Here is a 15,920-nt window from a genome sequence, read left to right on the forward strand (position 1 = left end):
CCTAGCTAGCCAGCTACCTGATTTCTTGTCGAGATTCTTCCTTAAACATTAAAAAAGAGGAAAGAGGGGAAAAAAGAGTGGCAAAGAAGAGGAGATGGCACCTGGGGAGGGCGGCTGGGCGGTGTGCTTATCAGGGGCGCAGGACCCATGGCGGAGGCAGCGTTCAAGCTCCTTTCCCTTTCATCCTGGTATATTCGGTCCCTTTCTGCTTCCGGTAACTGCAAGAAATTCTGCATAGCCCGAAGGTTTACCAGCAAAGACTGGGATGCAGTCTTGGGGTCCTCTTCCTTCCGGAGGATTTCTGAAAGCAAGCCCTGTAGGGAATAAAAGGCAGAGGGTGAGCCTGCTCCCCTGTGTGCTCCGTTCGGCCAGAGATGATCCTCCCCCTGCCTTCTCCACTGGGTTTGGAAAGTGAACCGTCAGAGGCATGAATTCTACATGGAATACATTAGTTACAACTGAAGTGGTGGAGAAGAGAGCCTCAATTGTATTCTTAATTTTATTAAGCATCTGCTTTACATATAACATAAACTGAAACTGCCTAATTGGTCTCCTTCCTTTGAGTAGCTTAACTTGCCATGAAATCTTTCACAGAGAGACGATGGAGGGAAGTTAAGAATAAATGAAATCCTCATAATACAATAGCAGTGAACTGTACAGTTCTCAAGCTGCCTAGACAAAGGCAGTGGAATGCCAACAAGCTCAATATGTAAAGATACAAAGCCATTTCTAGGGCAGTTAAGTAAAACTTTTGAAGAAAATTAACTGTGACCTATCAGGTGGTGGGGGAAGAAATATTACTAAAGCTTCTCTTAAGGTTTATAGTGTATTTTCACAAGCAATATTTAACATACTCCTTAATCTTCAAATCATCAAAGTTAATGACACCAGGTGGCCCTTTCAATTTGCCATTTAAAGGAAACCACAGACTATCCCAAAGGATTCTAAGTACCATCTTGCTATGCTAATCTACTGGGTAACAGGTTGAATTTTTGAACTTTGGAAACCACAGGTAAAACCTGCAATAACCATTTTCCCACATTGCAAAAATCCATCATAGCATACCCAGGAAAAGAATATTATCAAGTTCTGTAATTATCAAACTTCTTAGTTAATAAAAATAATTACTAGTGACACAAGAAATTTATAAACCACCAGATAACTCCTCTAAGGAGCCTTTCTTCCCAAAATAAGACAGCATTATTTTTCAACGATTTTTTTTTTTTTTAACTTTTGAAAGGATTTCTTTAAAAAAAACATGGTCGTCTTTTGCAATATGCTTAAGGGATAACAAACAACTAAAGTATTGGAAATTTTTTCTGGCCATTCTGTAAGAGCTGAGCAGCCCTTGTCTCTTCAATCTTGTACATAGACTAATACTTGGAATAGTATGTTTTCTTCACTTAGCCAGAAACTCGGTTGCTCATAATATATCTCAAAATAAAATTTCAACAAGATTTCTATATAATTTGCAAATCCACTTTGCAATAACCTTGTAGAAAGTGTCTTATCAAAATGATAGAGCCCAAGGCTATAACATTGAAGGTATTTTTTAAAAAATATATTTTCTTAGAAGTACAAACCTTGTTTTATTTCTAATTCCTAAAGATAATGTACCACCCTGCCTAAATATAACATTTGGGTATAGATAGTATAAAAGCACTGTCCACCTTTAAAATGATTTATAAGCTGGTATTTTAAAATAAAACTTTGACATATTTTGGGAGGCTAAAGAGTTAACTTTAAGGAAATCTCTCAACTGGTCTACTGCAACCAGAACCTAGTAACTGGACGTGAACTTTCAGTTTCACCATAAGAAATGTGAATAAGGAATGAAGGGCACACGTCCCTGGGGTCATGATACTACAAAGTAGTGCCACAACTCCACATAAGAGCAAAATAGGCAGTTAATTTAACTAAAATTCAAACAGGCAATCACCAGCTATTTAATTTGCACAAGGCCAACTAATTAGATTGACTGTGCTTCTGATATGTCATATTGAAATCAAAACATACAGGTCACAAGGAAAAAAGAAAAAAACCCAATAAGTGTTAATAAAATAGCCCTTGCTCAATACCCCTCCCCCTCAAATGTTATGTATTTTTAAATGTGCTTGGCAAAGCAATGAATATCAATGGCACAGAAACAGAGAGAGAGAGATGCAAATGTTCTGTAGACATGTCATAAATTCCTTCAGAACAATATTCATTTTTGTCATCTCAACATAATACCTACCACATAAGGGTTTGATATTTATTAAACTTAATAATTATGTTTATACAGATTGCAAAAAAAAAAAAAAGGAAAATAGACTGCAAATATAATAGAAATGTAAAGAAGATATGCCACCCAGGGGTAAATTCTAATAGGAATTGATAGCACTCTGGGTGTGCCTTCATTGAAAAGTTATGTGACACTTTGTGAGATGTTTATTTATACTAATACTTTAGTAATTAAAAAAAAAAAAAGATCAGGGCAAAAGGTATCCTGTAAGCTAATTCAGAAACTTGAAATTAGACATTTTAAAATCTTAAATAACAAGGTAATAGATCACATATTTCTACTGCCAACGTTTCCCAAAGAAGCAGAAAACTATAGTGAGAAAATCAAACAAATGAAAAAATAAATACTGTTCTCTCAAGTCTTGTTAATGCGAGACAAAGTCATGCCGGTATGACTTAGAGGAGGAGACAGTGTGTCACTGGCGAGAGGATTTAGAAAGTTTTCTACTTATTGTCCATATTTTGATACTGGCATGCCTTCCCATTTAAGCATGAAAGTATTGCAGGAACAAAGCATTTTATTTCCACTTAAATTAATTGTCCTACTGGAACAAGTACAGTTTTTCTGCCTGGAATTTGCTGATGGTCTGAAGCAATGTTTCAAACCCTGGAACACTCCAAGAGCTCTAAAGTGGCCAGTGTGGACAATCTCCTGTGTTTTAGAAATCTTTTTTTTTTTTTTTTGGCCCAGAGCTTTCAATGAGGGGAGTGCCCCCTGGTGGAAATGCTTGAAAATATTGTGAGAAAACATTTGATTAGTGTTAATTAAAAAAAAAAAAAAGTCACTTTAGAATACTTCTGGATGCAAAATGACTACTATCAGAACCCTACTAGCAGGAATGTACATTTTGAACCTATTTAGGTCACTGTTTTTTGAATACTTGCATTTAAGGATTCAAGATGTATGTGACGTCCACTTCCCATTTTCTATAGTTGAAAATACAGTACAGACTTGCCAAGCTAGGTCAGGTAATTTGTAGTAATTCCTCAAGGTTGACAGAGGAATCTTACCAAAAAATCCTTCTTCGTACTGACAACAACAATAACACCACCAAGAGTATGTAAAGGCCATCATTACCTTAGTAGTTATTATCAATATTGTGCATCATAGATGCTCAATAAATCTGCTAAACTAAACAAAATTATTAGCCTATTTCTTGTTCTAAAAAGAACTAGAGGACTTATATCTTATGTAGGAAGTTACCAGCACCTCATAAATATTAATTTTATTGGAAATGAGAAGCTGCCTTTCATTGGGACTTCATATCTTACAAATAATTAGATGTGTGCTCTATATATGAAAACATAAAATTATTCCACATTGTCATTACATAGTGGTTAAGTGAGAATGCTATTTTTTTCAATTAAAGAATGAATTTACTGGATTCCTAAACCTTTGTTTTTTTACATTCCAACAAGAGTTTACAAGTTATTACGAGTAAAATTCATTAGTAATTGTAAGAGAAAGAAAAAAAACTTCAATAAATATTATCAGTACTTCCAAAAGCTAATTATGAATTCTTTAAAACAGTAGATAAGCAAAAGAGACTGCCAATCCGAACAAAAAGCCTGTCTGGCCTCCCGTTTGTCTCCTCTTTGAACATAATCACTGATTCAAATAGATTTTATCAGCTTCATGGAACTTCAAAGCCCTCAGAAAGAAAATATGATTTTATGAAACCTCCCTCCTAAAAAGAAAATACATAGAAGAGTCTTCAAGCCTACCTATCTCTGTCCCTTGGTGAATTTTTAATCACATGTCCAGGTGAAAGAGTATTTTCAAACTCCGCCCACTCCTTGGGACTCATGCCAAGTAAGTTATAAGTAGACGCATTTATCTCTGTCCTTAGGTAGGCTAATTGAGAGCTGTCACGTTGGGGTAATAGCACCTTTTTACCTTTTATTCAATAGTGACATGGATAGTGGACTTTTCTTAAATTACACTGTGAAGAATTATAGGAACACAGTAGCAATTTCTGTTATACTTAAGCAGGCAAATTTCTCTCCACCACATAATTTACAGAACTCAAATTCAATAAAACATTACATGATGGTCCATTATTGTTATCAGTTTTGAATAATCCATCTTCATTCTTTATTTTACTGGAAAATAAAGTGTGCCAAAGACCAGAGAAGTAGGAGAAAAGAGGGGAAAAAAGCCACAGAGTGGGATCACAGTGAAACTCGGTTTTATTTTTTTAAAAAAGGGGGATATTAAAGAATGTATTTTCTTGTATCACAACCTTTAAAGAGCAACATTACAGAGAGGTGAATTGAAAAGTATCAATACAGAAGCTGTGGCAATGACTTTTAGCCATAGGTTTCCATTAAAAAGACATCAAGTAGGCATAACTGTATGAATGACATGCTAAAAGCTGGTGTCTTCAATAGCAATTAAAGAACATATGCCCATCAATTCAGAAGGAAGGAAATTCCTTAGAACAAGTAATTTTATAAATTTCATCATAAATTTTCAGAAAAGGCAGACTTTTAAAAAAATAGTTATGTATGAAAGTTTTAAGAGAAGATGATGTTTTAATTTGGGAAACCCTATTAAGATGATGAAAAAATTTTCAATTAAGAGTTGAAACATGAAATCAAAGCTTTTAAAGTTATTCAGAGGTGTCAGTGACTAAAATGATTCTCAATTCATAACCATGCTATTATATTAATATCTCAACATACTGTTTATGGAGTACAATGTCTTTATCCAACTATGTAACTTTACATTTTATGTACATATTTTACATTAATTTTTTTAAACCTGAAGTTGGAATTGCACATTGTAATAAGTGCACACAAGTGTGTGATGTGTGATTTAACTCTGCAGAGCTCCTCTTCTATACATATGCATTAGCATGTGTATTTTCGTACTCCACACTCACACCATACTCACTCTGCACCTGCTTTTATTGAAATGCATACACTTTGAAATAAACACACTACATGCATTCATATGAATGCATAATCATTAAAATAAATGCAGCTGTGTGTATGTATGCGTGTGTGTGATTTTTAAGTATGACTGCTGAAAATACATACATGCTTGTGTGTGCAAAAGCTAGCCCCTCTACCAGTGAACACTTAAATATACATAACAAATCCCTGCTATTTAAATCAAACAGCTTCCATTACGGCCCAACACCTACTTCTGCTGAGAAGAACCAACTACCAAGTTAAAAAACCCTTTTATAATCCAGGGCTCCAAATAACCTTTTTGGTAATTATTTTGTTCTAAATTAACTATTCAAAAATAGGAATCTGTATAATGTTATACCAGATTATCATTCTCTTTTCACCCTTGGAAAAAATAAAATTACTATTTTTGAATATTAACCACAGAGATAACTATCTTTCAAAGCGATTAATTTGGTAGAGCAGGAGAAAATTCTACATTTCTTCTAATAAATAAGTCCTATAGATACGTGAAAATTTTCAGTGTAAGAACCAAAGGCAAAAAAAAAGGTCAACTTTTCACAATAATAGTGGTAACATCACAACCCAGAAGAAAAACCACAATGATGGATGGAGACTCTCTTCTTATCCCAACTCTCCTGGTATCCCTCACCATATAAAATGTTCTTTCCTTCATGCTTTAAGATGCAACTATTTGCTCAATTTTTCAAACTTATCAGTAAATATATGTCTATAATTTGTGTCCATGTCAATGTTATCTTTGCCTGTGGGTTTTTAATTGAATCCAACAAGCATTACTGGACTTTTCTATAAAGTCCTTTTGTTTTTGGCCCAATACCGAGAATTATTTGTAGTTATCATATTCACAAAAATAAAAAATACCACCAGAAACAGAAATATCTAAAGAGTTGACTTTTGATTCATTCATTCATTCATTCATTTTATTTAATAATTATCCCCCCCACACACACACACACACTGAATTTAGGTGTCATATGAAATGTACAAGCTAATATTGAACAGTTTTAAACGGTAAAAATATGGAACTAGGTAAAAACCATACAATTTCAACCCAAAACATAACCATGTGTGGCTGCCCTTTTAAAACTACACCCATGGTGTACAAAAAAAAAACAGATGAAGAAACTGAAAACAAACACTGAATTAAAGGCTTTGTCAGGTCTCCTAATGCCCAATCGAGTTAAGGCAAGCCAAAAATAAGTCACAGCTGGGACTCTCCTAGGTATGGAAACTCTGCCAACAAGGAATTGATACTAGATTATTTTTGTACCAGTATTTTATTCTTATCATCATATAATAAGCAAAATAACTTAAATATGAAAGTATGAGTCAGGCCAAAAAACAAAAACAGATCGACAAAAGGGACAGTGGCAAAACAAGTTGGAAAAAAGAATCTTACGTCCTCAGTCTAATCAAAGTTACCTGCTCTTCTAGTTTTGTAGTGTGCCTTAGACAAAAATAAACACTATACGTATCATACCAGTTTCCAAACAAAGAAAGAGCCCTCTCATGAGCAGTTTAATAAAATCAATTTGTTTAGGGCTTCTCAAGTGTTTTTCTTATGACGTCTCCTATCACATACTGCCTTTCCTCTATGTCCCTCTAAATATGGTCTACACTAACGGCTCCACAGGAATTCTCGCAGGAGGATATGGGTGTAAAACCCTAGGGAATATACACAGATCTCAATGGGAAGTCTAAAAATGGGTCTGCAAACGAAGGTCTGTAGACTGCCCCTACCTCACTGCCTGTTCTGTGGATAGTCTGACTGAAAACACCACCATACCCACACCCATTCATTATCTCCTGCTGCTTGTCACTCTACAATGTGGGAGGGATTTTATGGCCCTCAAAGCCTAAAATATTTATTATTCGGCCTCTTAAAGATAATAGTGTGCTGATCTCTAGCCTCAAGGATGAGGTTTGGAAGAACAATGACATAACCTGAGGGAGAACAAAGCTAAGAAGCATTTTATACTAATAAGTCATTATTTTCTTTCAAAATGGCTGCTTAGAAATCCATGCCAGAAATTGCTTTTGAGCTCCCAAGTGTCAAAGAAAAAAAAATTGTAGAAGAACTTCCATGAAGCACATTTATACACTGAAGTCTGATATGAGTGGAAACACAGAAAAAAACATTATGCTATAACCTTGGAATCCTAGCCCTGACCTCAACCAAGTCATGAAACTTTCCTTAATAAATAATAGTGTATGATTCTGCCATATAAAACATGCCGAATACCCCCTTTAGAAATATTTCTGATTTTTATTTTTTCAAGGCCTCTGACTCGAGATCAATCTGTTCATCGCTTTCCCTTGATAGAGGGGCTACAGCGTAGGGAAAGGAGTGATAAAAACTAGGTACCACCAGGAACAAGCAATATGATCACATCTTGAAGAGAAAGAGTTACTGTAGAGTACAAGAATAAACATTAGCATAGACGAGATTAAAGAAAGGAGAGAGGGGAAGGAGAGAGAGAGAGAGAAGAGCCATGTACAGACAGAAGGGAACTGACCTGAGTTCTGTTAAAAGCCACACGTGCAAACACTGCTTGGGAGATTCCTGCTCGTTTCAGTTCATCACGAACCCACTGGTAGATTTCGGAAGACACCTCTGTGTTGGTTGAAACCTGTTGCTCCAAAGGCTTATTCATAGATCTACTGACAGGGGGAGGGTGGTTCAAGTACTGTTGGTTTAAGGACTGCTGGGCTAATAGTCTATTCACTGCATACTGCTGATTCAGTAGCTGGGCCATCACCAGCTGCTGGTTGACCAGCTGAGGACTGATAGGCGTTGATACCAGCCCAGGGTGCAGGTTTGGAAGAGGGGTCCGGACAGAGGGCTGGCTGCCATGGGAGAGCTGTGCGGGGGACGGAGGCTGCTCAGCTGTGTTCCCTGGGACGGGCTGCTGGCCAAAGTTGACATGGTTGGCACCTTGCTGGGATAGCTCAGAAAGACTATCCATTTCGACTAGAGTGGACAAAAAATAAAAAATCATGTTCAGCCAACAATGATGTGTAAATTGATAGGAATTTCTGATCGTTTCCTCAATTAAAAACCAAAAGACAGTAGACACAAGGTACAATGAAGAGTCAATAAAACCAAAACAATTTCAAGACAGGACTCACCAGGCTTCATCTTGGTTTTCCTCTTCTGAGCAATCCTACAGACTGAAAGTGGGACGACACTCCTGGTTTCCATTTTTTAAGTGTGATTTATATTTAAGGCATAAAACCTACTATATCCAAATTCTTGGTAACTAGTTTTAAGGTCAAACTGTTTCTCATTCTCATTTATTACCCCAAGAAGGCTTATAAGCAATGATGTTTATATTAAAATGACTTCTAGAAGAATATCATTTGCTTAATGGCAAACTAGAAACAGTGAGCCAAGCTAAGAAAATAAGCTTCTGGTAACAAGCAACTAGAGAAAAGAAATTCACAAATATTTTCTTGTGTTATATATTAACCTTAGTAGTTTAGGCAAAAGGTGTGAAAGGAAAAAAAAAAGATGACATAAAATATTTCCTATGTTCAATTTTTATGTAGCAGTGAGTATAAAGAAGTGGTTGGTACTATAAATACGTAATAAAAATGGGCATAACAACAATAATAACTGAGCACTGTTCTGAGTATCTTCTGTGGCTTGTTTCAGTTAATTCTAACCAACACAGACAGGAGGTTTATCTGCAAGTATTTCTTAGAATGAAGCAAATGATGTACCGTGTAACAACATGGTACCTCCAGTGTTGCTAAGACCCAAATGTTTTCTTGAGAAGCTGGGGCTATCACCAGACACTACAGATAATTCTGCAAGGAAGGAGCAGGGAGTCATTCTGGGACAGCAGTGATGCTGCCACAATTCTGCAATTTATTTCCACCTGCCCAGGTCGAATGCTTTTCCCTTAGCTGGATCCCACGCGTGGACTGGCTGAGTATCAGATCTATGTGCATCAAATTTTTTGCTGCTACAGGGAGGAGATTGGTTTGATGCTCTTGTCTGGAAAGGTTAAGCATGGAGCTCTATGTAAATAGGCAAGTCTTTCCAAATTTACCTCACACTTCCCTTTATATACTCTATTTGGATTTTAATCATCATTTCTCTTTTCATTAAATATGCAGGTTTTATATTTAGATGAACTTATCATATAGCTCTCGTCACTGATATATGTAAAATATAACTAAGAATTTGGGAAGAAACCGTCAATTTCTATCAGTGATATCAGCCCAAGTGTGCCATTCAGAGATAATAGTAATTCAAGCAATTATTCCAAAAATGATGCATTGTCTTCATTACAGCCCTAAGCTATAAAAGGCAAAGAATCTGTTTTGGTAGATGGATGGCTTTTCTTCAAATATTAAAAGCTAAAACATGCTCAAAATTTGGGTTCTCTTGTCTCTTAAAATCTTTAGGAAAAGTTATTATTGTTGCTATTATTAAATGAATGTAAAGGAGATAAACAGAAATAGATTTAAAATAGGGCATAATGCTATGCATATTAAACATCCGATTCTTTATTACTTTAAAACACATTGTTTGGAAGGTACAGCTATGTGAAAGAAAGCAGTAACAGAAAATTAAAACATTACCCTTAATCACAGCGTTTGCATTTGTGAACACTAACAAACTTGATCTGGGGAAAATGCCACAATCTAAACGTTAAGCTACAGGACCCAACCTTTACCTGTCATTTCACACTGCAGGTAAATTTCCTGAATAATAGATACTGAACTAGAGTTACGTGATAGGATAAAATGCTACCCTGGAATTTTAGTTTGGAAATGATGCAATGGTTGTTCTACTATAGATGATGGAGAGGGATGCCTGCCAAAGTGCCTGCGGGGGGGGGGGGGGGCGCGGCGCCTTGGGGGCCAAGCTATAAAAGTGACTTGATCTCAACTATGGAAACTAGTTATTAATTAATACAGTTTAGTTTCCTCAAAATTTAGGTGCAAAAACAGGCTCATCCTCTTTCTCTCAAATAAAAACAAAAGGCCTAAAAGCACGACTGACTTCTCAGAGAAATCACAGCTAATATTAGTTATTCAAGGCCTGGTTAGGTCTTCACTGAGATGTTAAAAAATGACAGCTCCCCTCCTCACGCCTCGATTTCCTGCATGTCTGACAACCAAGTCAGTTTGGCTGATTTAAACACAAACATTTATTGAATTTAATTATCTCATTATACTCATACCCACTCCCCACCCCCAAAGAAACATTCTAAATTGATCTCTAATTGGGCAATCAAAAGACCTGGCTTTAGATGTGACTTTGATAAACCCCCAAATGACACATAATGGTATGTAGCCACCGCTGCAACCATTTTTTTTTTTTTTTTTTTTGCTTACCCATCATATCTTTTGTCTTCTTGAAATGTTTGTACCACCTTCCAAATTCTTGACATTTTGCTGCTGAGACATTTGCATAGTAAGTGCTGTTCACAATGGAAGAAATCATACTCTGCATGAAGAGGGGGGGAGAACATTTGTAATACATAGCAGCACAAGAGGCAACACAGCATTGTGGAAACTGTATTTTTTTTTTTTAAATCAACTGAATACCAATACATTTTTGTTTTACACTTTAGCCTAAAGCTCCAACTTCTTAAAATTCATTAACTAGACCATCAAATGCTTATTTAAGTAGCAAGCAACAGCCCACTGAGACCAGTATAAAGCTATCAAACCCACAGACTCTGCTCCAGGATTATTTATCCAAACTCCATTAATATCATCTATTCCTAGCCTGACAAACATTCATTGATTCCAATAAATTTAAAGACATGAAGACAACAGGATGTTTGCAATTCATAAGTACATGATACTTTGCGATGTAATGACTGGACTCTACACCCTTACTGCTTAAAGTATGGTCCAGGGACCAGCCATATGGGCATCACCTAGATACTTGTTAGAAATGTTGGATTTTGTGCCCTACCCCAGCACTTGCATTTTACCAGGATCCACAAGGGATTTGCAAGCACATTAAAATCTGAGAAACACTGCTTGTACTTTCACTTCTATTATTTGTAGTTCAATTGGAGGTGCACTAACACTGTTCAAAGGTTAACTGATCACATTCAAGAAAAACTATTCAAAGAGATTCTCTATCAGAAAGGGGAAAAATATTCTGCAATCTTTATGGCTGGCTTTATCTATAGTAAAGCTTGAGTTCTAAATTTCAACCATGGTAAAATTTTTTTAAATACATACATCTCAGATTTGTTACATTTCTCTAGGAAGATGAAAATACACATATTTTCTCATTTTTTATACTGCTTTTAACAAAACCCTAGAATCAGAGTTAACCATTTAACATGTAAAAATAAAGACAAAAATTTTAATGTATTATGAGGAGTTTTTTTAAAACTCATTTTAAATAAAGAGAAGTGTTTTCTTTCCAGAAAATTTTAGTTATGGTAATTTTAGTGACTTAATTCCATGATCTTTTAAGCTAGAATGCCCATATTCTTCAGTAGCATCTAAATTAATTTTCTATTAAGTCTTAAGAATGAGCCTTTGCTGCACCAATCCATCCCTCACCCCAATGAGTAGAAACATGAGAACATACATTTCAGGTTGCAGCTGGTCTACAGGGAAATGGTTTACAGAAGGCAGCATTGTTCGGGAGAGAGTGAACAACCAGAAAAGCCAGTTTGGGGACAAAAGTATTTTTATATCATTATTGTCTTTAAGCTACTTCTAATGTAAAGCTCTTTGGGTTATTATTAATTCTCCTGACATCCATTATCAGTGTTAATTTTGTAGCATGCACACATTTCCGTAATGTGTAAATCTGGGGGAATCTCTAAAGAACTTGGATTGATGGATAAGCTAGAGTTGTATTATTTATGTAAAAAACGGCTATCTCTACTAAGAGGCACTGTGATGATATCTTCTTTTTTTTTTTGACACTTTCTACTTTATAGTCATTTTCACATTTTATTTCTCTAAGAAGACATTCTTAATGTGCTCATGATGCTCTGCCATTAATCCAATAGCTTGCAATTTCACTAAGAGCCTCCCACAGTCCACAGTGCAAAAAAGACACTTAGCAAGGTTGCCAAAACCAGAGCCAGAAGATTACCTGATCCAGTTAACAATCAGTCAGCTTCAATCTCACTTACTCTATGGTAATAATGGATCAATAAAGCCAGACACTAATAAAACTACTGAGATCACTGATGGATTACGGTGATTCTGCAAATGGATGACAGTTGATGCTCTTCCACTTTGGCCTAATTCTTTCAAAATTATTAACTTTTTATCTAGACATTCTGACAGATGCTTATATGTTAATACAAGTTTTAGACATAGTTCATATCTTGATTTTTAGAAGTGTATGGAATATCTAAGTTTTGTTAACGTTTCTGACAAATATCAAAATTTATTTCAACTTCTCAATAGTCTGATAAATGAAATTTGCTCTTTGATGCACACTTACTATGTGCATGGCTGGTACTAAGGATTTGAAGATGGATAAAATAGAGTCTCTGCATACAAAAATGTTATCACGTATTGGGAAGAGAGATAATGTAAACCAGTCATTTCAATTCAACATGATTCAGTGCACCAACAGTGGAAAATATATGGAGTGAAGGGAGGGGAAGAATCCATAATGTTTGAAAAACTCTGAAATATTTTATAAAGCTAGATCCTATATGTAATAACATTATGTCCTTCATTAATATGTACATTGGGAAAATAACATCCAAATTCACAGCATCAGTGAAGCCCTTGTTCGAACCTAAGTTGGTAGGCTATGTCCTTAAGTGATTTTTCTGGATGTCTCTACTTTGTCAAGTGATGTGTGCTTAGGAAACTCTGAATAATACAAATATTAACTCATATTAATGTTATATGTATTAATATTAAATGCCACATAGGGCATAAATCAAGAGTCTAATCCACAGGTTATAATGCACACCAAAGCAACTTTTGGAATTTCTTTTGTGCTTTTGCAGGACTGGGAAATATTTTATAATTCAGGTAATTTGGGGCCATCTCTCTTTTCATCAGAACAACATGAAGCAATCTGTATGACTAAACCACTCTGACAACCACTTCATGAAGCGCTCCTTCTTGGTGGCAAAAATCCCAACTGCAAGCTTAGATGTGGCATCTGAGTACACAGGTGCCTTTCAGCAGCACAGAAGAGATACTGCAGAACATTGTGGTGCACATGGGTATTTGAAATATCATATCCAATACTGTCATGTTAAATCTGAAAAAAATCAGGCACACCAATTGTTTTGGTGATATAAATTACAAAGTGAAGACTGGTAATATATTTTACGTGGTAGGATGTATACAGGTAGACCAAGTTCCGTGTTTTAAATGAGAAAGCCTTGGGGCTTTTATGCCAATCCAAGGCGACACTGGTTTAAAAAGACTCTGCAAAGCAGGGCTGGGGTTCCATATTACTTTCCAGCCCAATGCCTGGCATATATTAAATATACATCGAATGTTCATCTGATGAAATGGAATAGCAATAAATCTGTACTCAAGTGCAAGATGTGTCAACACACTGGAAGTGTGACCTTGTGTCAATTAATTGACATTTCTATCACAATTCTCCATACTAAATGGGAATGGTGGTAGCATTCATCTCACAGGGTTGTTTTGAAAATCCATTCTATACGGGCATTTTCCCCCATTCATTTAGCATGTGTTTACTGACCTCCTACTATGTGTCAAACATGGAGCAAGTCACAAGGAAAGTAATGGCTTGAAGAGACATACTATCTATACTTGGACAGACAATAAATAAAATAATGGAAGTGATGCAATTAGCACAGAGCCTGGAACATATCAAGCATGAACTTATGAGATGTTAATTACTATGACAACCCTCTACCTCCTCCTACTTTTGGGGCTTTTCAGAGAAGTATCAGATAAAATTTTTGAGATGATATATTTTAAGTCAAATACATTTTCCTAGGAAGACTGAAGAATGCACTAATTAAACTATTAACAAGTCCAGCCAGTGGATAACAAGGGAAAACACCAAGGGAAAAGCATTTCTATTTGTTTCGATATTCCCATCTGGTAATGTTTTCTGAAGCTAGCCCGAATCTGGTAGCTGACATCAGGAAAACATGTACCACTCCTGACTCTTCTAGACCTGTGCTGTCTCCCTTCTCTGGCTAGCAGTGGCTCATCCTGCAGCATATATTGTGAGTATCTCTGCTCCTGAGAAGCCCTTCTAATACAGAACCCATTGTGTTGTTTATTTTCCACTAGGCCCTGAGCCTTAGGTCTTTCCTCAACATAGCCTGGACTCGTCATGGGGTTAGGCTCAATTAGGTGATCACTAAAGGGTCACTGAAATAAGTCATTCCTGAAGGTCTTCAGGATACCCCCTCTTTTTTTTTCCCCCCTAAATGCAAAGGTAATGTCAGCTTGTCACATGAACCTTTAGAATCCATCACTTTCAGCTGTCACAAAAGAAATCATAATTTCAAGAACCATTATTCATTGATTTGCAAGAGATCCCTTCCCAGGTTTTTCAAAATACATCCACACAGATGTCTCGGAAGTTGCAGCGCTCCGTGGTTATGTTATTCCAGTTCTCCCTCAGTGTCTATTTATATGAGCTTTCCAAAGCACTTTGAAAAAGACACAACTTGTATGGCAAGTTTCCTTTTCAGTGGCCAGTATGTATAAAAAAAAAAAAACACCAATGTTCCAGGCAAAAAATAATCCAAGAGGCAAAACTCAGGTGGTAGAAATTCCAAGTTCAAATGCTACACAGTACACCAACCAATAAATAGGCCACAGCTTCCAGTGTTGGGAAATACAATTTGGAAGTCGGCAGAAATTGGCTATGGGTCTCATAACCCCAGTGTGACACAATATTCTCATCCTAGGAGCCAAGTTGTAAGCTTTTCTAAGATCCATAAAGCACATGTCTACTCCCTATGAGGAGCTTCGGTTCTTTCTGCGAGTCTGCTGAAGTTCCGATCTGAAAGAATGCCATCTTCACAGAAACCCCAGTCCTCTAGAATGATACCATCTGCCGCAGGCTAAGCTTCCTTTTCAGCCAAATACATTATTTATAACCTTTCTAATTGTGAGAAGGTAAGGGTGGAATTTTTCTAAAGCCTGACTTTCATATAGTTAGAACATTCTGAACCTTTACTCTAAAATCTGCAGGCCTCTCAATTTGAAAAACAAAATATAACAAAAAAAAAAAAAAAAACCCATGAGGAATTAGTTGAGGTTACATAATTTTTCCAAATGTTATATTCTTTCAAACCCCTGCTAGAAGATCATACACACTGATGGTATATAAGTATAACATACTCAGAAAAAGAAGCAAGATTTTTTTTTTTTTTTTTAATTTGGTCATCTTAGTAGCCAATGGATAGGATCTGGTGTGGTAAGGCCTTCTCAAAAAAAAAAATGATTCATCAACAAGAGAAAGGCAGTGATCTGATCACCCTTAAAATTGCTTTGTTGTGCCTTTAACAACAACCAAAAAAACCCACCCCAAAACAATGCTAATCAGGTTATTCAATCATTTAAACCAAAACTGTTCATGCTTTTCTGCCAAATCAACCAACCACAGCAAAATCTGTTATCTCTGATTGCTCAGCTTCCAGTCAAAAAACAGTTAACCCCCACTATACCAAAAGTTTTCTGAAATACCCTCAGAGCCCCACATGCTCATAGAGAATAAAGAGAAAGCCATGCCATGC

General features: G+C 36.2%; 1 protein-coding gene across 4 annotated transcripts in view; it reads right to left on the bottom strand.

Moving 5' to 3' along the window:
• Positions 1-15,920, bottom strand: part of Satb1 (SATB homeobox 1) — a 75,933-nt gene that overhangs the window by 37,815 nt on the left and 22,198 nt on the right. For all 4 annotated transcript variants that reach the window (XM_076842791.1, XM_076842760.1, XM_076842738.1 and 1 more), the window contains exons 6-8: positions 10,570-10,681; positions 7,737-8,191; positions 102-314 (exon numbers count right to left, since the gene is read on the bottom strand). In XM_076842791.1, the coding sequence (XP_076698906.1) occupies positions 102-314; positions 7,737-8,191; positions 10,570-10,681 (780 nt within the window). The remainder of the gene's footprint in view (positions 1-101; positions 315-7,736; positions 8,192-10,569; positions 10,682-15,920) is intronic.

The sequence above is a fragment of the Callospermophilus lateralis genome, chromosome 1, assembly GCF_048772815.1.
Source record: "Callospermophilus lateralis isolate mCalLat2 chromosome 1, mCalLat2.hap1, whole genome shotgun sequence".
In the NCBI taxonomy this organism is placed as follows: Eukaryota; Metazoa; Chordata; class Mammalia; order Rodentia; family Sciuridae; genus Callospermophilus; species Callospermophilus lateralis.